The 24,979-nt window shown below is 31.6% G+C and overlaps 3 protein-coding genes across 7 annotated transcripts in view; 2 read left to right on the top strand and 1 right to left on the bottom strand.

Annotated features, from left to right (window-relative positions):
- LOC131843580 (fructose-bisphosphate aldolase-like) overlaps positions 1-15,925 on the bottom strand; it is a 20,593-nt gene extending 4,668 nt beyond the window's left edge. The window contains exons 1-3 of one of the 2 annotated variants that reach the window (XM_059192256.1): positions 15,794-15,925; positions 1,755-1,875; positions 999-1,090 (exon numbers count right to left, since the gene is read on the bottom strand). In XM_059192256.1, coding sequence (XP_059048239.1) covers positions 999-1,090; positions 1,755-1,866 — 204 coding nt within the window. In that variant the 5' untranslated portion in view covers positions 1,867-1,875; positions 15,794-15,925. Of the gene's footprint in view, positions 1-998; positions 1,091-1,754; positions 1,945-15,793 lie in introns of those variants that run through there. The other variant, XM_059192255.1, reaches the window with a different exon arrangement.
- On the top strand, positions 7,605-8,312 carry LOC131843572 (general transcription factor II-I repeat domain-containing protein 2B-like). Its single transcript, XM_059192244.1, has one exon. The coding sequence runs from the start codon at positions 7,605-7,607 to the stop codon at positions 8,310-8,312; it is 708 nt and encodes a 235-aa protein (XP_059048227.1).
- LOC131843579 (fructose-bisphosphate aldolase) lies at positions 9,309-24,979 on the top strand. Of its 4 annotated transcripts, XM_059192254.1 has the most exons (10): positions 10,454-10,601; positions 12,538-12,654; positions 13,534-13,625; positions 15,429-15,603; positions 17,952-18,155; positions 18,569-18,684; positions 19,236-19,335; positions 19,811-20,010; positions 20,882-20,956; positions 24,536-24,979. In XM_059192254.1, exons 1-10 carry the CDS (start codon positions 10,523-10,525, stop codon positions 24,629-24,631), a joined length of 1,254 nt encoding a protein of 417 aa, XP_059048237.1. In that variant the 5' UTR covers positions 10,454-10,522; the 3' UTR covers positions 24,632-24,979. The 4 variants fall into 4 exon arrangements, with proteins under 4 accessions (XP_059048236.1, XP_059048237.1, XP_059048234.1 ...); XM_059192253.1 differs by lacking the exons at positions 10,454-10,601; positions 24,536-24,979 and adding an exon at positions 9,309-9,424 and having other exon boundaries at positions 20,882-21,669; XM_059192251.1 differs by lacking the exon at positions 20,882-20,956 and having other exon boundaries at positions 10,455-10,601.

Below are 24,979 nucleotides of genomic sequence, written 5' to 3'. Positions count from 1 at the left end.
CACTTCTTTCTGTTAACCCTTTCGGTTTCCCTTCCTGGCCCTAGTTAGTAGTTTCTTTGTATAGTATATACTATAGTATATACTATACAAAGAAACTATAACTTAGGGTATATACTATAGGGTCAACAGAAAGAAGTGACAACCAAAAAGGTTGGGTATGTGTAAAATCTCACACTCGTACACAATTTGAAACATAACACTAACATCGTACAACAATAACGAATAATTTGTATTACTCTTTCCTACTTCTTGTAACCAATACGGTCTGTAATTGAGCAATATACACATCTTACGACAATTCCCTGATTTCCTTTATCGCCCACAATATGCTTATAATTTTTTTTATATTAGATATATTGAGAAGTCTAGATAACATATATTAAGACGTGTCTTAAGTAATAAATATTCAGAAATCCCAGTCCAATCCCACGTTATAATATTCAATCATAATCCCCGCTATAATGTTATTTGGGTACGGTCTAATATTGCAGAGACTGCTGAGATATATCCAAAACAACATCTAGTTTAAGGCATCCCTCATATTTCCTGCCTTCTTTAATATTTAACAAAAAAGGACTGGGCCCCAATGGGACCATTTGTTCGGGAAATTCGCTTGGCTCCGTAGGAACTTTTTTATTTGCCAACAAAAAGGTATTTTGGGGATATCTGCAGTAACTGGGGTCACTTCGTGCCACGATAAACATTGTTCAGGAGCACTTATCTTATAAGTAGTTTTTTCATGGATATTTAGCGGAAACTTGTAAGAGATTTATAAACTTCTAAATATTTTAGATGGCTATTTCAAATATTAGCTGTGGTAATACTGTGACTTTATCTACACGAAGCCCAGCCATTATAATAGGAATTTAAATTAATTGAAATAAAAAATATATTTGTTTGTTGATGGACATCACCATCTTAAAATGATTAATTAGTCTTAAAAGGTATACATAACCAAAATCTAATATCCAAAATCATAATTAACACATGAAACTTACATCATCAGCTGTAAAAAGAAGTTGCCTGTACCGTCTTCTATTATTTTCTGTGTTCTGCAAGCCCACTGCTGCTAATAATTTTCCAATACCCTCTACAAACAGAAATTTAATGTAATTATATTAGTAATAATTTAAAGATCGATATCAGATGTATTTATAAAACACGGTATAGTCCAGTCACCAATCAATTTAAAAATAATAAAGAATAGAATAGAAAATTTTAATTACAGGGTTTAGAGGCATGACATCATAGTGCTCTGGAATGGCAATGAATTATATCAATATTATTGAATTATGTATGTATTTACTATTCCTATTATGTGACAAAAGTTAAAAAAGATAATCGGTACTTATAATTTTAGTACAGCGGAAGCGACTTCATTCTATTCTATACTAGCTACCCACCCGGCTTCGCACGGATGTACATGTATTAAATATATAAACCTTCCTCTTGAATCACTCTATCTATTAAAAAAAAACACTTAAAATCCGTTGCTTAGTTTTACAGATAAGCATACATACTGACAGCGACCGCGACTTTGTTTTATACTATGTAATAAAGATTTATCGTTTCTCAGTTCGCCACTCTATATTTATTTGATGATTAAATTATTAATAACCCCACCGAAGCTAATGATATTCACTGTCTGGGACCAGATAAGTAGGAAAGGTTGAGAATGAAATTAGGTCAGTCAGTATAGCGTGGGGAATTCATAAAGAATTTATGAGAATGGTTTTTAGGATGTCGGTACTTACCATTTGTCTCATCAACAGCAAGTATTCCCTTTCCTGGTGCAACTATGGCTTCGGCGGTCTTCCTCAGCTCATCTTGGAGCCTAGGGTCAGGGTATGAGAAGGTAGTCGACATTGTGATATACTGAAATTTTACAAAATAAAACATAATTAGTGACGTTGTATATCTCGAGATGTTATCGTTCTGTCAAGGTTTAGTTCAGGGTTTAAGTAAATAAAAATAGTCATTTGTTATTACAATGTAACATTGTTTTTTATATATTACAGAATAATATAAAGGTATATGTATAAAAAAAAATAGTTTGTGTTCGTTAGTCATGATGAAACTAAGAAACGACTAGACTTATATGAAATCCTTTTTTTTTCATTTACACGTTATAATGGATGAATGATAAAATCGGCGAAAAAGGGAAAAATAAATCGGTACCTTTTTATACGATTTTGGGGCACTACTTTTTTCTTAAATTTAATAACTTTTAAAACGTAGTTCACTGGATTATCCTATACGAGTAGGTATATCTTACAAATATTATAAATATTAGTAAGATATACCTACTCGTAAAAGTTTGTGAGTATGGATGGATGTTTGTTACTCTTTTAATTTTGATGAAACTTTACAGTCATATAACTTATATATATCAGAATAACACATAGGTTACAAATTTCATGCAGGTGAAACGCTACTGTAACGTAATTTATTTCATCGATTTCTAGTTTTTTATGTCATAGAACACTTTCTATAGAGGTCATGCCACCTAAGCTATAATTTCACTTACAAATCTCATTCTACAACTGAAACACATGTTACAACGCAAGCTACTTGGCGGCTGAAATATACACTTTTTACAAATGCTGCTTTGTTTAAAGCTGCAATTTACCAACCTTTAGGGAATTATAGTAATTGAAAGCGCAAAATCTATATACTTATATATATAAATAGATAGGTCTTTTTTATCTAAACATACGCATTATTATTATTATTTTAGTATTTTAGTTTTCATTATTATTTTAGTACAAGAACATTAATTTAAATTTATTAAAAAATAAGAAAATTATACATTTGTGAAAAAGATTCTCCCCTGTATAATTAACTTCATTTTCCTCCTTATATTATTAAAAATTTAAAAATTAATCTATAATATTTATTAACGATTAGGCCATTTTAAATATATATTTTATAGCCATAATACCAGATCTCCATACGTTTCTATAACGACAACTATTTTTCAGCGTAGTCATATTTGTATGATAGTAGAATAGAAATTGTCTTAAATTAGATATTGATTTCACATAGTTTCATATAAAATATTACGATTTTATCCCATAGTTTGTTATTCGTAAATTTTATTTCCGCATTTGCGAACTTTTTTACTGCGAATAGGTGTACATATAAGACATTCCCGTGATCTACTAGGTACTATCATCGTATAGGTATAACATTAATGTTTTTTTTATGATTTCCTTATTACTTGCACTTAATAATGAAAATAAACTCTGAACAGACAGACAGACGGATGGCCTGACGGAAAAACAAACGCACAACAAAATAAATTATAAGTCATTTCATTTTTCTACCTATAAAAAAATAACACTCTATTTCTCCATTTAAATAGATATAAATCAAATAGGGTACTATATACAAATACAATACGAATCTTTTTACTGTATCTCAAAAGCGATCTTGTTTAGTTTATAGAACTTGTAAATTAAGAACATAAGAAAATTTTGTATTTAGCTATACTGGCATAAATAAAAAAAAAATAGTGTTGTGCTCACCGAATTTCAGTACTGCACCGGTGACTAAAACAAATAGAACTGAATAAAAACAGATTCCACAGTAACTTAAGATACAGTTATCTGTCAAGATACGGGTGGTGTCATAATGGTGGATTAATTTTAACAACATAATTATCATCAGCGCCTTAGAAACACGCGTTATAGGCACTATTACAACATAACGTGATTATGTCATAGTTGTCAAAAAATATTGTCAAGCTAGTAATTTCATATGAGATAGTAAGATTTTTTTTCGGACTACTCTAATGCTGTTGCCCGCAGCTGGCCTTTACAGCTTCACCGAACGATAGGAGATGAGTGCAGATGGCAACGGAAAGACTTTCGTGAAGGCCAACTACGGATACGACTTTAGTGAACCATGTTAATCGATCCCCGTTTGATAATATCGGAGGGGGTAGTAAGAGATACAGTCCACAGATTTCGTTATGGTGAACATGTTAGTCTATATCATGAGACCAAATTTCTTATTCTTCATTATATTTTACATTTATAAAATTACAATAAATAATTAAGTGTACTGGATCAACGATGTATCAATTTCTAAAGCTATTTATGCATATCATTCTCTACTACTCTTTAATACCTTTATAAACCTTTAGAATATTTTGTGAACTTAATTGTTATGAAAATGTTCTAATTCAATAGTTAAACGCACATTCTACATATACTACTAGATACAAAAAATTCAATACGTGCATTTCGACAAGACCTACTTTCCCGCCTTAATTTTGACAATCTACTTATAACGTAGAAAACCTTTTTTAAATGGAACATTAATATATATGCCCTCTATTTCTTACTGTTTCAAAACTTTAGTAATGTATGTCTATAATGGATAATCGATTTATCAAATCGATCGACTTTCTATAGAACGTTGATATGACATCGTTACACACTTAAGACCCATCGTTACATACAAAAAATCTATGACATTATTATAATAAATATGGCATATTAAAAAGTGTGGCACCTCTAATTTCAATGTTTTTATAGAGTACTAGCTATCCACCCCAGCATCGCACGGGGGTATGTATTTTACATATAAACCATAATATATTCAGATAAATAGCATACCTGGTAATGAAAATTTATTAGTATTAGAATGTTAATATGTCGCTTTCAACATTTCAACAACAACAGAGGCCAATTACGTTCCACGTGTAAAGTGATTTCTGGTATAATTCATGTAAAGCGTGCTTTTGTACCTTCAGCTTTAAACCACAAACAATAGCTACTACTACCTATACTCGAGAACCAACTTACAACAATTATATTGAATGTTAGGAACACGCTGTATGTATGTAAGTCTTGAGCCCAGGGCCATATTAACTATTAGGCAAAGTAGAAAAATGGCTAGGAGACCAGGGCTGGCACAAAATAGATTGAAAACGATACACAGTGCAAAAATTTTTATTAAAATTTATCCCTATTGACCATAGGTATTGAATTATTTTTATTCGATGCAAGCTGTTAATATTAATAAATTTTAGTATTAAATCAAATATTTTTTTATCGTGTGAGCTAATAAAATGTAATATAATAAAAAACTGGCTGCCGATGTCGTCTTCACCGCCACTAGCCTTCCGCGTGATTTTTCGTAACCGAAAAATCCAAATACTTGTCTATATAGAAGTTTAACTTCAATAAATGGGTACTGTTGTTACGTTATTGTGGGTTATATAATTGTGGGCCCGCGTTATGTAGTTTGGGGTAAACGTTTTTTTTTACTATTACCAGCACCACATCAACAATTTGAAATGTAGTTGTTTATTTACAAACAACTGATATATCGATAGTATATATATATATTATGAAGTAAGAATGAGATACCAATATTTAAGACTTTTTTTAAACGGCGATGGCCCAGATTCATTTTATTATCCAAGGGCCCTGATATAGTCAATCCGTCACTGCCTGAGCCATACCATTGCACCATACAACAACACGTGATATACATTATGATACTTATATAATAACAATTTGTACAAGTTCACGAATAAGTAAGATAATAAAACACGTTTGATAATATCATATACCATTGAAAAGACGTTTTAAGATAACCTCCATAATGATATCTCATGAGGTCATGAGTACCATGAAAAATAATGATGGTAGATACAGACAATTACGTCAATTTATAGATATTTAACAAATTCCATTATCATCGCCAATATATTTGCTGTAAGTGGTTCACCATCTAACATAAAGTTACATCTAATTTAAATATAGTGGTTATTTACTCAGTGTTATTTGTAATAACGGTAACAAACTAATTATAAAAAAAGCCAAAAGAAAAAACCGATTAAATTGAATAGAGATTTCTATCTCTATTTAATTTAATCGGTTTTTTAACTACAAAGTACTAGGTAATACATAGTCTTTTTAAATATAAATCAAATACCTAACGCTGCAGTTAGTAAGCATACATATATAGTAGTTCTCAATAATTTTCAGTATGGGGATGAAAAATTGTCAGTAATGTGAAGTAATAATCCCATTGCTAACAATTTACCAAGTCGGGTTGACCTTCACGTGGTTTCGTCGTGGAAACCATCCTGATAATTTCCTGATGGATTTGTCACAATGGGCTAACTGACCTGACCTCATGCTCATCTTGTGATCCTCTACAGCGAGGGTCTTCAACCCACGGCCCGCGGGCCTCATGCTGCCCGCTGCCATGTTTCCTGCGGCTCGCCATCAGCATAGGCCCACTCTCGATAACGACAATAATTAAGTAATAAAAAGTACCTTTAAGTTGTCGAAATTAGTGAAAACTACACAGCTGTGTACGTTCTTTTGTCCCTTTATTATCATAGCCCGTAATTAACTCGACTGTCGGGATCATGCATACAAACAAACAAACGTTCTAAGAAATTCGTTCTTTTGTTTACAAATTGGAATTACTTGCACGTGTAGACAGTTGTTGACCATTTTGTCAGATTTTTTAAATTTTTTTTAGCATATATTCAGATGGCAAACTGTTCTTTAGTCAGTAAGTGCTGAGCGTTGAACGGCCTGTGTTGTGCGAATTTAAGCCAGTACTAGTCGAAAACGCAAAGTTACGGATGAGCGCCGATTATTTCAAGAAAAATGGACGAACTTATATTTATTTGTTTGTGTTGGAGAAAAGCCGATTTGCCTCGTATGCAATAATCGGTGCTGTAAGGGAATATAATATCAAACGTCATTACGATTCCAAACATTCAAGTAAGTTTGCTCTCTTTCAAGGACAACTTCGTATTGATAAGGTGGAGTCCCTGAAAAAACAACTTGAACGCCAGCAGCATTCATTCCGCAAACATAATGAAGACAGTGAGGCAGTAGTAAAAGTAAGCTATATTATTTCAGAAAAAATTGCATGCAAGTCAAAACCATTTACTGACGGTGAATTCATAAAAGAATGTTTGGAGGATGCAGCAGATGTTATTTCCCTTACAGAAATCACTTTACTCCAAAATAAGTTTGTCTGGTGTTACTGTAGCTCGAATAGAAGACCTGGCAATTCGTTTATTACTTGCACTCGACGAGAGTACAGACTTAACTGATACCGCGCAGTCGGCTGTGTTTATTCGCGGCATTGACAGGAATTTTGTTGTCACTGAAGAAATGGCTGCTTTAGTTCCAATGAAAGGCAGCACAAAAGGTAGTGATTTGTATGAATCATTCAATGCTGTCGTAAATAAATATAAACTAAATATGTCAAATTTGGCTGGGATTACTACGGACGGCGCTCCGGCTATGGTTGGAAAAAATGAAGGATTTGTTGCTTTAGTAAAGAAAAATAATCCTCATGTTTCTTTTGTACAGTACCATTGCATCATTCATCAAGAAAACTTGTGTGCAAAATCTGTTAATATCAAAGAAGTAATGAGTATTGTAGTAAAAACTGTGAACTTCATTAAATCTCGAGGATTCAATCATAGGCTGTTTCAGGAATTTTTAAAGGAGATCCATGCTGAATACTGTGACATAACTTATTTCTGCGATGTTCGTTGGCTGAGCCGAGGTAAAATGTTAAAACGAGTTTTTGACTTGTGAAAAGAAATTGCCGATTTTATGCAAAGTAAAGATAAAGCTGTGCCGCATTTCAGCGATGAAGAATGGCGGGCCGATTTAGGTTTTCTTACCGACATCACATCACAACTCAATGACTTGAATCAAAAATTACAAGGAAAAAATAATTTAGTTCACGAATTACTTGATTTTTTAAAAGCGTTTGAATTAAAACTCGAACTATGGATCAGCCAGTTCCAAAGAAAAATTACGACGCATTTTCCTCATCTGTCATTATTCCATATTTCGAATATGGACAAATATATTTCTGCACTTCAGGATCTGAAAACACAATTCCATTCGCGATTCCCTGATTTTCGGAGAGACGAAAAGTACCTGAATTTATTTGCTCGTCCATTCAGTGTTTCGGTTGAAGAAGTTCCGGAAGAATTTCAGATGGAATTGATAGAACTACAGTGCAATTCAACCTTAAAAAACAAAATTGATGTTGATTTGCTTGATTTCTATTCGAAATACGTCTCCATTAGAGATTTCCCCAAAATCAGAGATCATGCACTTAAAACTATATCACTTTTTGGATCCACATATACATGTGAGCAGTTATTTTCACGCATGAAAAACGTGAAATCTAAAATGTGGACCAGAATCACCGATGTTCACCTTGAGAATAGTTTGAGGATTGCAACCAGCAATATTAAACCAGATATTGATAAACTGGTTAAAAATAAACAGTGTCAGATATCTCATTAACCAATTGAATTAAATTGATTTTTATTTGATGTTAGCTCAATAATTTTTTTTTTCTACTTATCTACTTGTTTAATCATCCTGACCATTGCCTATAAAAATACCTATGGTACCAGAAAAAATTTTTTTTTTTGCCCTTGTATTGTAAAACGTTGAAGACCGCTGCTCTACAGTGTAAACCGTTGGCACAGGCGGATGATCCATTTTACCATAATCCATTAAAAAAAACTATTTTCAGTTTAGGTAATTAGGCAATAAAATAGTAAAACAGCAGCCTCAGTGGTCCAGTGGTTTAGCTCACCGCTTTAATAGAATCTACAATGACAGAAATCTTGTTAATAAAAAAGTTTTTTGTATGTAATTCTAATGGCTAACAAACTGACGGCTCAATGGATGGTAAGTGGCAACCATCGCCTATATACTTAAATGAGCAGACCTAGGACTACATGTTAATGTGTGATATATCTATTAGGTGAGGATATCTATACCTACATTGCCATTCCGAAGTATTAAGATGTTGGTATGTCTCTGTATCCTGTGATTTGCTTATCTTATGCTTCAACTGAAACACATCTTACAAAGCAAGCTGGTTGGCTTCTGAAATAGATGAGATCAAGATATTCTTAGGCTTAGTTCGTTCGTTCGAGTGATCTTATGGATTATAAAAAATGTCCTGTGTTACTTTGAAATTTAATATGAAAAACTTCGGCATTGCAACTAAAAATTACGCTATGTAATATTTTTTACGATTTTACATTATTCTGTGATTAAATATTTTATTTTATTGAGCGTGAGTACATTTACACAAAAAGAATATGAACAGCGTCATCTATGTATTGTGGATGCAATCAATATGAATTGCTTGTGCATTGTTTTGTTTCATGATCAACAGAACGTGCTACGTTATCTTAAATTGAAGCAGTTTCACAATTTTCTACTAGATGTCGTTTTATAATCTGCGACAGAAGTTGCTTGCTATCAGCAGACCTTCAAATGACCTTTCAATCGTGTCCTTTCTTCGACATCCATCCAAATCATCCAAACCGTTTGACAGTAATATAAACAGAGTAACAGTTTGGGAGTGTCTGGCTGCGTCTTACACATAAAAAATAATAGTAAGTAATTTTTTTTATAAAACTTGACACTAAAAATAAGGGAAAATGAATAACTTTCTAACGGTAATACCTGTATGATTAGTTAGGTTATATTACTCTAAATATAATACAATATTTATTTTCCGGTTATACGGTATCCGTCAATTAACACTTATTTGAATTAATTAAACGCAAAATAATGTTTGGTTTTAATATAAATACTTTTTAAGGTGTATATATGATTAAATTGTTTATGACGAGGAGATTCTTTTTATAATATTAAAATACATTTTTTATTCTTTATTCGACAATATTAGTGAATATTGTCTTATTTTTAAATTATATCTTGTTATCTAATTTTTAAATTATAACTTGTTAGTAGTGTTAAATTAAATAAAGAAATATCTTCACGTTATGTTGAATATTAAACATTATTTTTCATTTACATACAAAATAAATAAAAGTGATGAAATATTAGGTGCCTATAAAGCCTATATTTAAGATCTGTCAATATTTTATTAATGTTACAGTTAATATTTTATATAAAACTATTACTTTTTTTGTTTTTTGTATATACTTGACACGTTGTTCTTTTCCGGTGACCTTTCAAGGTTACTGTCTTGTAAGAAATGAGAGTAAAAGTAGTAGTTGATAGGTAGGTTTTCAATATTTAATTTTATATTATTCTCAACCAGAATGTGCATTTATCTTACCAGGCAAGAATTAAATCTTTTATTTTAAGCAGTTATAATGATAGTAGATATATTTTTTTATTCAAACGCAATAACATCCTACCTTCTAATAATAATACAATTATTATTCACCTATTGCTATTATATATGCTTTTGATAAATAATAAAATCTCGAAATTCGATTATAACTTTAATTTATACATATACCTGGCACAACACTATTCGCTGTCAACTAATTAGTGTCGTTGACCTCTTAAATTATTTTCCAATTTCAAACTTTTATTTATTTTTAAATAAGAATTACTTTGAAAACAAAGAAAAACTGACACAATTGCTGTGGTCAAGGTGAGTTTATTACAATTATATTAGCCGTAATGTCGAGTATATTTTTCTGATAAAATTAATTTTAAGTGAAATTTAAAATACAATGCCTCCAAAAGGCAAAAAGGGAAAAGGTAAAAAAGGACCACCTGAATCAGGATGGATGCCAGGCTTCGGGACGAAGGGTAGGCCTTTGATTTTAAAATTTGCGGAATATAAATTCCAAACGCCGATAGAGTCACGTACCTACCTCTGCAAAGTCGATCTATTCTACGTTGATGATTAATATTAATATACTGTGACTAACGCAAAAATACGAGGTAAAATGTGTTTATGGAAAGCAAAAATCAATGGAATAACTGTGTCATAAACTTAGCGTTGTTTTAGTGCTTATAGTGAAGGTATTGATTTTATCTGCTGATTATAATAATTTATCTATTTACTGTTCCGTGTTGTTTGACCCGTTTATTATCTGCTTTTATTTCCTAAGTCCATGATAAATTTATTTTTGCAACTATAGTGCTAAATATTAACAAACATGATCAAAGGCAAGGTTAATCGTTAAGGGCACACTTTCAAAATTTGGTGCTCCTGTAAAACTTTTCTGTAGCGAATGTGGAATTTTTATAAAGTGTAAAACCTCTATACAAAATGTGCAATCTCAGAATATACACAAGTTTTTCAGATTTCCATTTAAATATAGCTCTTTAACAGATGAATATACAGTTGAACAAGATTTTGATATTTTATCTTAGCGACTTTGAAAGTTAGTTTTTTCATTAAGTAGCACCATTTTCTGGTACCATTCACTGGTTATTTGGTACCTTTCTGGTAGCTAAGTTGATTTCAATACTAATCAAACTATATGTACAATTATGACTATTCTTCCGTCTATGCTGGTACTGAAATTATTACTCGTTCTATCCTTGGGTGTTCTTTGGTGAAATACAGAATTCAACCAACCTGATGCCAAACAGCAATTCATTGTCGGGAAATCAATGGCGCATTATAACTGACACAATTGTTAGTTGATCCATCTTGTACACATAGCCATAAAATATGACTATACATTTGTCACTGGATCCATCTCATACACATAGCAATAAACTGACTATAGCACACAGGAAGTATGTCACTAGTGCAGCTAGACTAAGATGAAATAATTTATAGTTTATAGTTTTTGATTGTTGTGGAGACACTTACATAATATTGACTTTGAAGTTATTTGTCTCTGTGTTCTTATCTGGTAACATATCAATATAAAAATATTTTAATGTTATTTCTGTCCTATATATAACCTGCCTACTTGTAATAAAAGTTTTTTTGTGCTTTTTATTAATGTTGTTATGAATATAATTATTGATTGGGCTTATTTCATTATAACTACTCCTATCTGCTACACGTTTAGTGGTCTTGTAGAAAATAAGTGTGAAACTTTGCAATGTCAAAGACAATAAATAAAATTAAAAATAAATATGATAATGGTGATCTGGAACGGACTAACCCAAAGAGAAGGAAAACTGATGGTATTTTAAAAACAGTGATTTTAATATTTTTTAAGTATACATGGAAACCAAATTGAAAAATCTTTTGAGTGGATTTCTTAAATGTTTTTTATTAATTATTTTTTTATTTATTTAACTTAATGCACACAATACAAAATAGAATTTTGTATTGTGTGCATTGAAGTTAAATATACTATGTATTAAATATACTATATTATAGTACAGTCCATTTGGCGGATGTAACACTATGCAGCATATTATTAATTATTATATCACTGCGTAAATGCTGTCATAAATAAAACACAATATAAAATGTTGTCAGATTACATGTTAAAGTTAGACCATTTTTCTAAAACAATGTTTCAAAATCATTCTATTTTAATTTTTCATAAACATTTTACATCTTTATTGTTAGACCATTTTTCTAAAACAATGTTTCAAAATCATTCTATTTTAATTTTTCATAAACATTTTACATATTATATATATATATAATACTTGTGATACTATTTGATTTGAGGAAGAAGTTTTTATATAGAAATATTAATTCATTCTATTAGTTAAAACTTGTTCACGATTTTTAAATAAAGTTTTAATGTTATGTATGTTTCTGCAGCCACAATGACTACCTACTTCCAATACCCCACCCCCGAGCTTCAGGAGGAGCTGAAGAAGATCGCCCAAGCCATTGTTGCTCCTGGCAAGGGTATTCTTGCAGCTGATGAATCTACAGGTTAGATTTATTACAACAATTCTTTACACACATTTAATAAAATTTATTTACTATTGATACTAAATTTTATACTATAATTCTTAAATTTATTATGTGAGAATATTCCTGATGGCTCCAGTGATATAGCGGTTTAACACACCAATGGTCGCAGGTTCAATTCCTCGCACAACACAAACATTTGTATTCATGAGTATGTTTGTATCGGTCTGTGTGTTTTCTATGTATAATATGTATTTACGAAAAAAATATTTATCTATGTATTTATATCAGTTATCTAGTACCCATAACACAAGCTTTAGCTAGCTAGGTCTAAATGTGCTGTGTGAATTGTTCTGAGATTATTTATTATTTATTACTATTATTGTTATTATTTATTCCTGAAATTATAAGATAAGTACCTTGACATCTTAGTCCCCTGGAATGGCAACATATGAGTGGTACTACTGGTGTCGCATGAACCATCAGTTGGGCAGTCATCTTATTTGCCATTCCAATTACAGAGAAATTATTTAGTTCTTGATTGTCTTAAAAATTGTTTCTATTATATTATGTTCTTGTGATTGGTGACATGAATAAAGCCTATTACACACTAAACGATTACTCGAATGACAAACATGCCCGGTAATAATACTTCATGCACGGGATTTTTCACTTCTATGTTAAACATAGACACCTACATAGTACACAATGAGAAAATTTGGTAAATATTAAAAAAAATTATAAGTTTCTTGCCAGTTCTTCTAGATTGAATTTGTATACTGAACTAGACTGGTAGAAAAAAATATTAATACAAATAATTTGCCGTTCCATAAGCGGTTAATGCCCTACATGAATAAATGATTTTTGACTTTGATTTTGAATATGTTGTATTATGTTTAGGGACCATGGGCAAGCGTCTCCAGGACATCGGAGTTGAGAATACAGAAGAAAATCGCCGCAAATACCGCCAACTTCTCTTCAGCTCTGATGCGGTAACCTATACTTTTTATGTACCTAATTGGAATGATAAACAGACTGACAAGCCATCTAACGCTAAACGGTAATCATCACCTATATACATGAACAGCAACACGGGACATTATGTAATCACGTGTCACCCGTGATATCACCCATGCTTTGCCATTCTGAAGGACTGAGATGTCATGCATTTTGATTTGTAATTTAACTGCTATATCTATACTCTGTACTGATTAGGGTTCATGATTTCTCGAGCTTTTCAATTTCTTGGGTCTCGAGAATTCTCGAGGTTAATTTCTCGGGTCTTCTCGGGTTGTCGAGAAATTTACATTTACGTACGTTTGGTTTATTTTTTGTTCCAATAACGTCAAAAAACTCAGTGGTTTCATTTGAGACGAAAATCACTGCAGTTTTTGTTAAATATTAATTATAAAATTTAACTATAAAATTAATTATAAAACTTTTATTGAGTAGGTATATTTAAAAACATTATACATATTATGAAGAAGCCATTTTTTTTAAATACTGAAATATATTAGGTTCTTAAATATGAAATTAGCGTTTTGTCGTACTGGCCACTTTGATCTTAAATATCTCCTCTTTGGTTAGAAATTTCAATTTCAAATTTATACGGCTATTCACTCATGCATTTGTTTTTCGAAAACCGTAATACATGTGCTTGGTTTTTTCTTTGGGTCACTCAGCTTACAAAATGGAAAACTTAAAATATCGCGTCAATATACATGAAAGAAAACCTTAATATCTTGTATTATTGTGCCGCTACGCAATACAACAAACGTCAATTTAATTTCTATATAGGTACTTGATTTCTCGAGTTCTCGACTTTTCTCGAGCTTGATTTACCGGGAACAGAACCCAAGGATTTCCCGGGAATTCTCGACCCGAGAATTCCCGGGAATGAACCCTAGTACTGATATATACTTGTATATAGTAGTTTTCTTGTCTCAAGATCACCAGTTTTTTTGGAAGATAACCAGCCTTATACAACTCCTGCTTCACATTTCGTGATCATCTTCGCATAGGATGTCTTTTTCGCCGATCTTTCATCCGACGTTCTTTCCTCATGCCGGAATCAATATATTCACTTTCTTTTTACACCGACAAGCTCATGAATTTGTTTATTACCAAACGAATACCACTATAGAAATAATATACAGTTTTCGAAGTAGTATGTAGTAAGTTGCTTGTATTTTTTTTTATAATTGCTTGTATTATACAAGCATTTTTAATACAAAATGCTCAAAATCTACCACAGTCCTCCTTTACTTAATACTAGACGGCTACTACAGAGGTGAATGCACTCGTATCTTGTTGCATTACTGGTCTGGAAATCAAGTTCTCGCAACTCAGTTGGAATTCATAATATTGGTTTCGAGATATACATAACATTTATGAATTCCTGGTACTAATATTAAATTAATAAGGTTCGCCTGTTTGATTTGATCTGGGTATTTTTGTAAGGTAAATAAAAATGCATTCAATCAAAGTATCGAAATTAAATAGATAGAAAAAATAAATTTGTTATTAAAAAAATAATACAGAATGATACTTTCTTTTTATTAAATTTTTATTCTAGATATTTGTTATTATTAAAGGTAAACACTTTCCACAGCTATCTCTATCTCACCTATGTATTTCTCCCGCTAGAAGTTTACTCTACAGATTAGTAGGAGGGTGTTGTTTGCCGCACTGATCATATCTATGGCGAAGTTTATGTACTAAGTTAAAACCATACTAAGAAGGTCACTTTAAAGTTTTTTTTTATTAGAAATTAAATAAATTATTACTCATTACAGGCAATTTCCGAGAACATTTCCGGAGTGATTCTATTCCACGAGACCTTGTACCAGAAGACGGATGATGGCACACCCCTGGTGTCTCTATTGGAGAAACGCGGCATCATTCCTGGCATCAAGGTCGACAAAGGTGTCGTACCTCTTTTTGGATCGGAAGATGAATGCACCACTCAGGGTAAGTAGTAACTGTTTTGGAACAACTGACATGGTTAACTTTCTTGTCAAATTGCCGAAAAAGAATAATATGAACAATTCCAGGTGGAAGTAGGATTTGGTGTACCATTACGACTAACCCTTATTAATGAAAGCATATACCCATGGAAACAGGTCACAACAGGAGTGAAATAAAAAAAATGTTACTTAACCAGAATCTTCCATATGCGATATTGGCACTTTCCGTCACTTTGATTTATTTCTACATTGCGTCACCTATCTTATCTATTTCTTATATAAAATATAGAAATAATTAGGTGCTCGTTTAACTTATCATTTTTAATTCTTTTGACCGAGAGTTTCCCCAAATAGGTCATTGTATGAGTATGACTGTTCAAAGTCCAAGCACCGTAGACTATCCCAGAAAGAAGCTTCTATTTGTGCAGATTTCTGGAAAGTATACTAGGGGACAATAAAAAATAATAGTAATGAACTACATGTAAAACTCTTTCACTTTTCTGTGTTCCATATGACATGAACTTTATATATAATAATTAAATACAGATAAAGTATTATATGTCTGTTAATTTTAAACTTTCGTGTTTAATATACATTATTTAAATTAATTATTTAAATATTAAATACCTTTATTTGCCATAAAATTATTCGTGTTAAGACTCGGTTAATAATTTAAATAATGTATATTATATGTCTGGTTCTAAGCTAAAGAGAACTACTACTGTAATTTTTACAAAACTACCAGATATTAGTAAGTACATTTTTTCAAATATATATGCAACTTAATTAAATAACAGACCAACACAAACTGTCACACAAATTAAAGTTTACTTTGTCCGGGTTAGATTTCGAGACTATTGGTAGCTAAAAGTAGGGATACCATAGTCATATAGTTGTGATATTCTGTCCTTTATATACTTCAAATATAAATAATCTTTATTGAAATAAACTTAATATAAACACTTGAATATTCAAATAATATTTTTATAATTCTAATGCTCGGAATCGGAAAGCAGACACAACATAAGAAACTGTGTTCCTCTTTTAAATAAATGAATGTCATACAAAATCCTAAAGATGCAGTACATATTTAGGATTTTGTGTGAACAAAATCCTAAATATGTACTGCATCTTAAATATAATCCAAACTGCCATATAGCAAGATTGATAAAAGTAAATGTAATAGTCATTTGAGTGACAAATATATCAGTAATAGTTATCAAGACCAGTCCCTTCATGCAGCATCTGTTCATCTATATAGACAACTGCTAATAAAATACATGTAGGCAGTCGTATTGTTTGCCAATATACGGTCATATACAAAAGGGTTATGGGCTATATTTTTATCGAAATTAATATTTTTTTTTGTACAATCAGAAATAACAAATGATCCATAATATATGAAGAAAAGGTCATTTATTTTATAAAAAAGAGATATTATATCGATTTATTAAATTCTACAGTATAATAAAATTACTATCGTGTAAATAATTTAATTTCGGATAGTGCCACACCACAACATTCAAAAAATGTAAATAATGAAGAAATATGTCACAAGTTAATAGTTTTTTTTTAAGGCTTGTTTATTATTATTTAACATTGGATATTGACTTTAATTTTTGTAATTTATCAACTTGTTTGAGCCGTAAAACAAATTGATAAAAAAAATCGCTTGTTTGACTATCTATCTACACACATATCCGTATATGTTATGGTTTTGTTCTCTGTGATGGATACAAAACGCACGCGATGTGTTGATTGGTTGTTATTTGAAATGATAATTATATCTTATATAAGTATTAAATACATTTTTTATGATACTGAGAATTTATTATATTCAAATGCAAAATGTTATATTTAAAAACATTATTGCATTTGAGTATATTATGTATTTATTTATTTTTAGTTGAACTGGGGTAGACTTTCTATAATGTCATCTGCTTGGGTACCTCTGTCGTACTTATCATAACGTAATTACTAGTTATGAGTCCTCCGATATATGTAGTAAGATACAGTTCTTAAGTGGTAAGTGTATAGGCGACAATTTATTTATAGATCATCAAGCATACCTTTTCTACGTCTTCAGAGTTATGCTACCCTGGTGAACGTATTGTTTGATAAATAACGATATTAATCGCATCGAATGCATAGTTTTTGAGCCTGTACACTAATCAGAATAATTGCAATTTATAAATCTTTAAAAATAGTCTTCTTTTTTCAAAACATACTTATTCTATCTTTATCTAGTTATGCTACTCTGGTAAAAGTGAACTTATTGTTTCATGAATATTGAAGGAATAGTTTTTATTTGACTTAGTTTTAAAATTAAAAAATAATCTATATTTGTTTTAGGTCTTGATGACCTCGCCCAGCGTTGCGCACAATACAAGAAAGACGGTTGCCACTTTGCAAAATGGCGCTGTGTATTGAAGATCGGACGCAACACTCCATCTTATCAGGCCATTTTGGAGAACGCTAATGTCTTGGCCCGGTACGCCTCGATCTGTCAGAGCCAGCGCATCGTGCCTATCGTTGAACCCGAAGTTCTTCCTGATGGTAAGTGACATCTGCAACTATTTTGTGTTTTCCTAGTAAATTTTGTATTAATAAAACATTTTTATTTTTGATGAATTGAAATGGATGATGATGAAATGGTGCTACCGTCTGTCGAGACACTAGCGCATGAGTATAAATTCAGTCACGTTAGTTAGTACATTGTAATTAATTCTCCAGGAATTAACCAAGTGGCCTGACCTTTGCCTACGCATCATAGTCTCCATTATCAACACACAACCAATATGTTGCCACATTTTGGAGTGGATAATCTATAAGAGATATAAAAGTGTATACTTGTATTGTAAATAGTAAAACGTAAACTTAGATTTGTTCCTTGACTGCTTAATGTATAATTGTCTTTAATAATAACTTGATCATATTTGTTTGTGATGAATAATGCACTTTTATTCTAGGTGAACATGACCTTGATCGCGCACAGAAAGTCACTGAGGTCGTCCTGGCAGCTGTGTACAAGGCGCTCAACGACCACCACGTCTACCTTGAGGGTACCCTACTCAAACCTAACATGGTAAGGCAGTTTGACTTATTAATACTTATTTATTCTTTATACTTTCTGGTGACTTTGGCCACTTTTTTTTAAATGCCTATATCCTTCGCGATACAATCTGTCTTCCCGCCAAATTTCAGGAGGATCTGTTAAGGCATTTTTACTGAAAAGGTAACAAATAGGTAGATCTAACAATTTTAATACTAAATTTGGATTACATTCTAAAATTGTGTATAATTGACGAGCCATATAGCATTTTGTATCATTATGAATTATTATTGTTTCTATGCCAGTGAAAGGTCTCTGTCCTGCTTCCTAATTTCTTTATTAATCTTTAGATTATAGAGTAGCCATTAAGATGCTGTCTATTTCACTCTGTTCATGTCCACCACTCATCATTGCCTCAGATATGAAAAACATACTTCAATGAGTTTTTATAATTTTAATAAAATACGAATAAAAATGGGTATTTAAATTGACTAGATGTTTCAACTTGGTTTCAATCGTAATAAACACATTGGATTACAACAAAGTAAGGAACTGAAATAATTGTATCTAATTTTCTTCTCTAGGTGACTGCTGGTCAGTCCTGCAAGAAAACTTACACTCCATTGGACGTTGCACGTGCCACCGTCACTGCTTTATTGAGGACAGTTCCCGCTGCCGTACCTGGTGAGTTATGATCAACATTGTTATGGTACCCTAGTATATGATCTGATTTATCAAAGCCAATGACTTAGCCCAATAGCAGAAATTACTTTGTAATTCACAATGATAGTGGGTATTTAAACAAAATTGTTTATGATTAAGTTAGCCACAGGTAGACATTATTCAAAGTCGCCTGGCTCGCCTAAATCTACAGTTAAGAAGCTAGTCTAGTAGATGAGACCATAGTGCTCACATATAAAGGCAACAGTTCAACTTCCCATCAGATTGACCATCACTTCGATTTCAATTTTAATTTCATAAAAAAATTTGGATTAAGATTCTTCAAATATAATCCGAAATTTAAGGTAGAGTTGTCTAAGAGATTAGATAGAAAATTTGTGTGGTCAGTCACTAACATCAGTATATCTACTATTTTAGTTACACATAGATCATAATCTATGTTCGTTGGTTTTATTACATCGCCTTTTTTATATTTCAGGCATCACATTCCTCTCTGGTGGTCAGTCAGAGGAGGAAGCATCAGTACACTTGAACGCCATAAACTCAGTAGATCTGAAAAGGCCGTGGGCCCTCACCTTCAGCTTTGGACGCGCCCTCCAAGCCTCTGTCCTCCGTGCCTGGGCTGGCAAGCCCGAGAACATTCTTGCTGGCCAGCAAGAACTGCTCAAGCGTGCTAAGGTGAGGTTCTATGTTAACAATTATGTTAATAGATAGAAAATACTAATAAACCTCACAGCCATAATATAAAGCCAAATAATAAAGAATTCACACAGCCCTTCCAATCCCAAGCTAAGCAGAGCTTGTGTTATGGGTAATACACAAGTGCCAGAATATTTTTTTTTTATAGAGTATATACAAACAACTCCCATACCAATACATACAATCATACTCGGGAAAACAAAGGATCGAGTCCGCGATTATCGGAAGTAAGGCATTCTGCCGAAAAGCCTAGACCACCGAAGGCTTCCTATTTTTCTTTTAGATTGGAATAATTCTCGATTATGTATTTCTGTATATAAAATAGAGAAAGCTAGATATCTTACTGGTCATTTTTTGTCATCGAAATTGAGAATTGAGGGAATGGTCGTATAGAAAATAAAGTTTCCAGTTCTATATTTATATTTCAATATATCTAGATTCTAATAAAGTGTAAATTTTTTTAAATGCTGGCTACTTCCTGCAAATTCATCTGCTTTTTTAAACAAAACATGTCTAGCCTATGTCTGTCCTCGAAGTATTATCTATTTTCATACTAAATTTCATTTAAGTCCGTACACCCATTTAGTAGTGAAGAGATAATATTAATTTTCTCTTCATCTTACAAGAGCCAACATAATAGACCCATGGAGTAGATATGTCTTAGTTTAAAATTTTTAGTTTTACACTAGAATACATTACTAATTTGTTCTTTTTCTTCCTTCATCATCATCATCACGCCATCGTCTGATCACCAATGGCGGCAACAATGTGGATTTATATCGCAACTGCACACCACGCCCTACACTGATTCTAATTTTAAATTTGTTTTTTTTTTTAATACAATAACCAGGCAAATGGCCTAGCGTCTACAGCCAAATACCAGGCTGGATCTATTCCTTCTCTAGCTGCTGGAAAATCTAACTTTGTTAAAGCGCATGCTTATTAATAATTTTATTATATTATTAAAAGCTATAATTGACAATATCGAATTAAATCTGTGGCCTTTTTTTACAAAAGGATTTTGTTTGATCCATACTTCGTAAAGTTTTATTTTCGCTAACTCAGACAACTTATTTAGCATTAATTAAAATTAAAACGCAGCTCAAAGTTTTCTAAGTTTCTCATAAGTTTTTCGACATATTAGATATTTATTAAGTTTATTTTATAGAAATCTAATTTCAGAAACGTTATTTACTTAATAAGGATTTTCACAAATTTATTCTTGTATTTTTCGGTTATCTTTATGTTCTAGTCAGGCATTTTTTTATAAATTCTATTTTTGAAAATTTATATAATATTCTTTACAATTATAAATGACGCAACAATGCGCTTCAAGAATATGTGTTCATTCTCAAATGAGAATCTATATATTTTTTAAGCTACATGCGATATTTAATTATTTTAAAAAGAAGACTTCCTTCTAACTAAACCTACATCACTAGTACAGATATTCGGCTAGAACATTTTAGTGCCTATAAAATAGTTAATATTATAGTTTATTCACGCGTTTACTGTAGTACTTGTTATCATATTATTAGAATTCATTTTTCATTAAATTAGATATGTATTAACTGCATGCTCAATTCACAATTTGTGATGTGTGTGTGTGAAAATATAATAAATATTATATTTTTTTAATTTTGTTTTTTTATGTTTCCATGTTGTTTCTTTAACTCATCATTATCATCATCATAACCTAATTCCTGTCCAAGTGTGTCGTGTATGTCTCTTTCTAGATTATCAAACGTATTTGTTGTATTCATAAATCCTACCAGTGGTAAGTTAAAAAAGAATCCCGTAATACCTTCCCTTTGGGGCGGTAAGGCCCGTGGTATTTTGTCCGATCTGCCGGTACCACTTAAAAACCCACGAACTGTTTAAAATGGGAGTGAGTATAAATGTAAAATTATTCCTGAATCTAACATTTAGTATATTATTTAAAAAGGGAACTTCGATATGTAGCTTTTTTAGATAAAAAAGCTCAATTAGATAAATTCTCGGATGATGTAGCTACGTTACAGAAACATAATTATGTAGATAGTATATAATAATGACAAATAATAACCCAGGACAAAAGCATACAGCGACATCTAGTCCCTAACGATGCCAAAGCTTGTGTTATGGGTACTAAAGAACTGATTAAAATATTAAATTTTTTAATTATATATGATAATTAAAATCCGTCCAGCTGTTTGGTAACGAGTAACAGGTAATAGACAGATACTTTCTCATTTATATTCATATATTGTCACATGAGAAAAAATACTATTAGCTATTTGTGTAGTACAAAATAATGTAACGGTGAAGCGATCACTGCGCCCCTTAAATTGCGGCAAAATAAAGCAATATGAATGCAATGCTTTATTAGCACTATGCTACAATTAGAGATACTTATTGATAAAAAGTTCAACATTTTATCAAAAGATGTCGCTACGTGTTTGAAATGTAATGTGATGACCAAAAATGTGCTACTTTGTACCAATTGCAATTTCTAATTGACAGGGGTTTGTCTATGTCTAACATAATATAAACTCCAGATTCCAATATTTTATATAATAATGTCGAAGTAGTTACCTAGATATAATGTTTATAAAAGTCCTTTATTTCGGTACTAGCTGACCCGCACAACTTCCTCTTTGTCACACTTCACATTTATCATTATATTTCATCCAGTTTACATAATATCTTCTAAATTATAGCGTATGTGTTATTCAGATGTATAAGCTACATTAGTGTAAAGATCATGAAAATCCGTTCAGTAGTTTTTGCGTGGAAGAGTAATAAACATACATCCAGATCTCTATATCTCTCCATACTCGCAAACTTTCGCGTTTATACTAGTTTTAGTATTTACCTATATCTTCAATATACGCGAGCTAAATTAGAATTAGATAGGTACTATTTTCCACGAATGATAAAACAAATGTTTTATTAAATAGTAATTGTAATTGATTTGTAAACAACTCGTCGGTTTTGTTTTCAACTACCTGTAAAATTATTTTATCTGAATATAGTTTAGTTTTCTCCCCGACATTTCAAACTATAATTGAATAATAACTATTACATAAATGGTATCTATATTTACCGTGATTGTTGAAATACCGGATGTTAGTGAACTTGCCAAATATTTGTGTGCAATTGTTAAATCCTGAAAAAAGTTTAAAACCGTTCATAATACCTGTTATTCATACTTACTCATTCTTATTTGCTTAACTCCCGTATTCTTATGGCTTGCGCAATAACATTTTATTGTTCTAATTATAATTAATAATAATAAGAAAAATTGTGGTTAACAATGTTCGTATATATATAAAACTTGTACACACTGTCTGTTGAATGAAAAATAAATAAATAAACACAAACATATACAAAATATTTACCATTTAAAAAAATAACGAAAAATTGACCAAATTAATTATTACAGTGTTTTATCACTCTTTTGCAAAGAACGGTAGTACAAAACACTAGTTAAAATTAGTGATAAGACATATAAAGATTTTATATGTAAAGATATTAAAATATGTTATAATTTTTAACAGAAATAACTTCAGCTTTGAAGATGTTACTCGAAAAGATTCGATTCCTCTTTCCCCATAAATAAAAACTAAACTAATTACTTGTTGCTCCCGTCAAGACGTCCATTCAAATGATGAAATTTACTGTTTATTAATCGTTTAAGTACAAAGATAAGGTTGTTCTGATCTTTGAACTAAATTATCTCGTTGGCAAACAATCGCCCAGTGAGAAGTGAGGATTAAGGGCATTAAAATGCCGCTGCTACACTAAATAACAACGGAATTCTGGCATGGTATTTTTATAGAGGCTTTAATTTGACACATTTTATTGCACCCGATAATAAATGAATTAGTAGAAATAAATAAAAAGATTTTTTCTTCAAATATATTTTTTATAAAATTTTCCTTTAATATTTATTAGATATTAATATTATAAATGTCAATCTGTGCCTGTCTGTCTGTTACTTTTTACCAAGTGAATGCCTGAGCAAAGTTGAGAGTACATGTAGATATGTAGACCGTACCACGGGGACTGATTTAGGACAATTTTTATTTTAGTTATAACTATCAAGTTTCATTTTTCGATTGTTTTCGTTATAATTTTTCCCCGATTCGAACAAAAATAGATTTACGTCATTATTGTTTTTATTATGAGGCGGGTTTTAACATCATTGCTCACTACTTTAATCCTAATTCCCGCAAACAAATCCACTCCGATCGATCACTCATCCAATTTAAAGGGAGATCGAAATTACGACGGCCTAAGCCGAGGTTGGGGGTGGGAGCTGGCATTCGACGCTGCATAAGTCCTTCCGCGGGTGTATTCGCTCGTGTATATATTGGATCTGTATACGCCTCCTATCGTCCGGTGAAGCTGTAAAGGCCAGCTGCGGCCAACAGCATTAGGGTACTCCAAAAAAAAAACTTTTTCTTTTTTTTTCTTGTTGCAATCAGTATGTTGTTAATCGTCCTGTTTTGTATCTTTTCAGGCCAACGGACAAGCGTCGCATGGGAAATACGTAGCCGGATCTGTCACAGGTTTGGGCGCCGATGCAGGCCTTTTTGTTGCAAATCACGCATACTAAATACATGCACATTAATATCACAGTTATAAAATGCAGTTACGTTGAAAAAATGGACATTGCGTGAAAAAGTATTTTATAGATACCAATTTATAACTGGCTGACAATATTTAGAAAACTACTTTTGTGATAGAACAGAAAAAATAAGTGCATTCTTTTTTTAATTATGGCGCAATTACAATGTGCCTGTATTTATTTGTTACCATATTTTCTACTATAGTTTAGTAGTATTAATGTTATTATAAGTTGTTTCATCAAATGATTGCATTAGCCCACTATAACTGTTGAGATTATAAAAATACTTTAGATTGATGAAAATATATGTACATTTCCTTGATGCATCACATATAA

The sequence above is a fragment of the Achroia grisella genome, unplaced genomic scaffold (assembly GCF_030625045.1).
Source record: "Achroia grisella isolate CSIRO2021 unplaced genomic scaffold, CSIRO_AGI_Agris_v1 utg319, whole genome shotgun sequence".
Lineage (NCBI taxonomy): Eukaryota > Metazoa > Arthropoda > Insecta > Lepidoptera > Pyralidae > Achroia > Achroia grisella.
The sequence above is the reverse complement of the archived record's forward strand: the minus strand, read 5'-3'. Positions and strand labels throughout refer to the sequence as shown.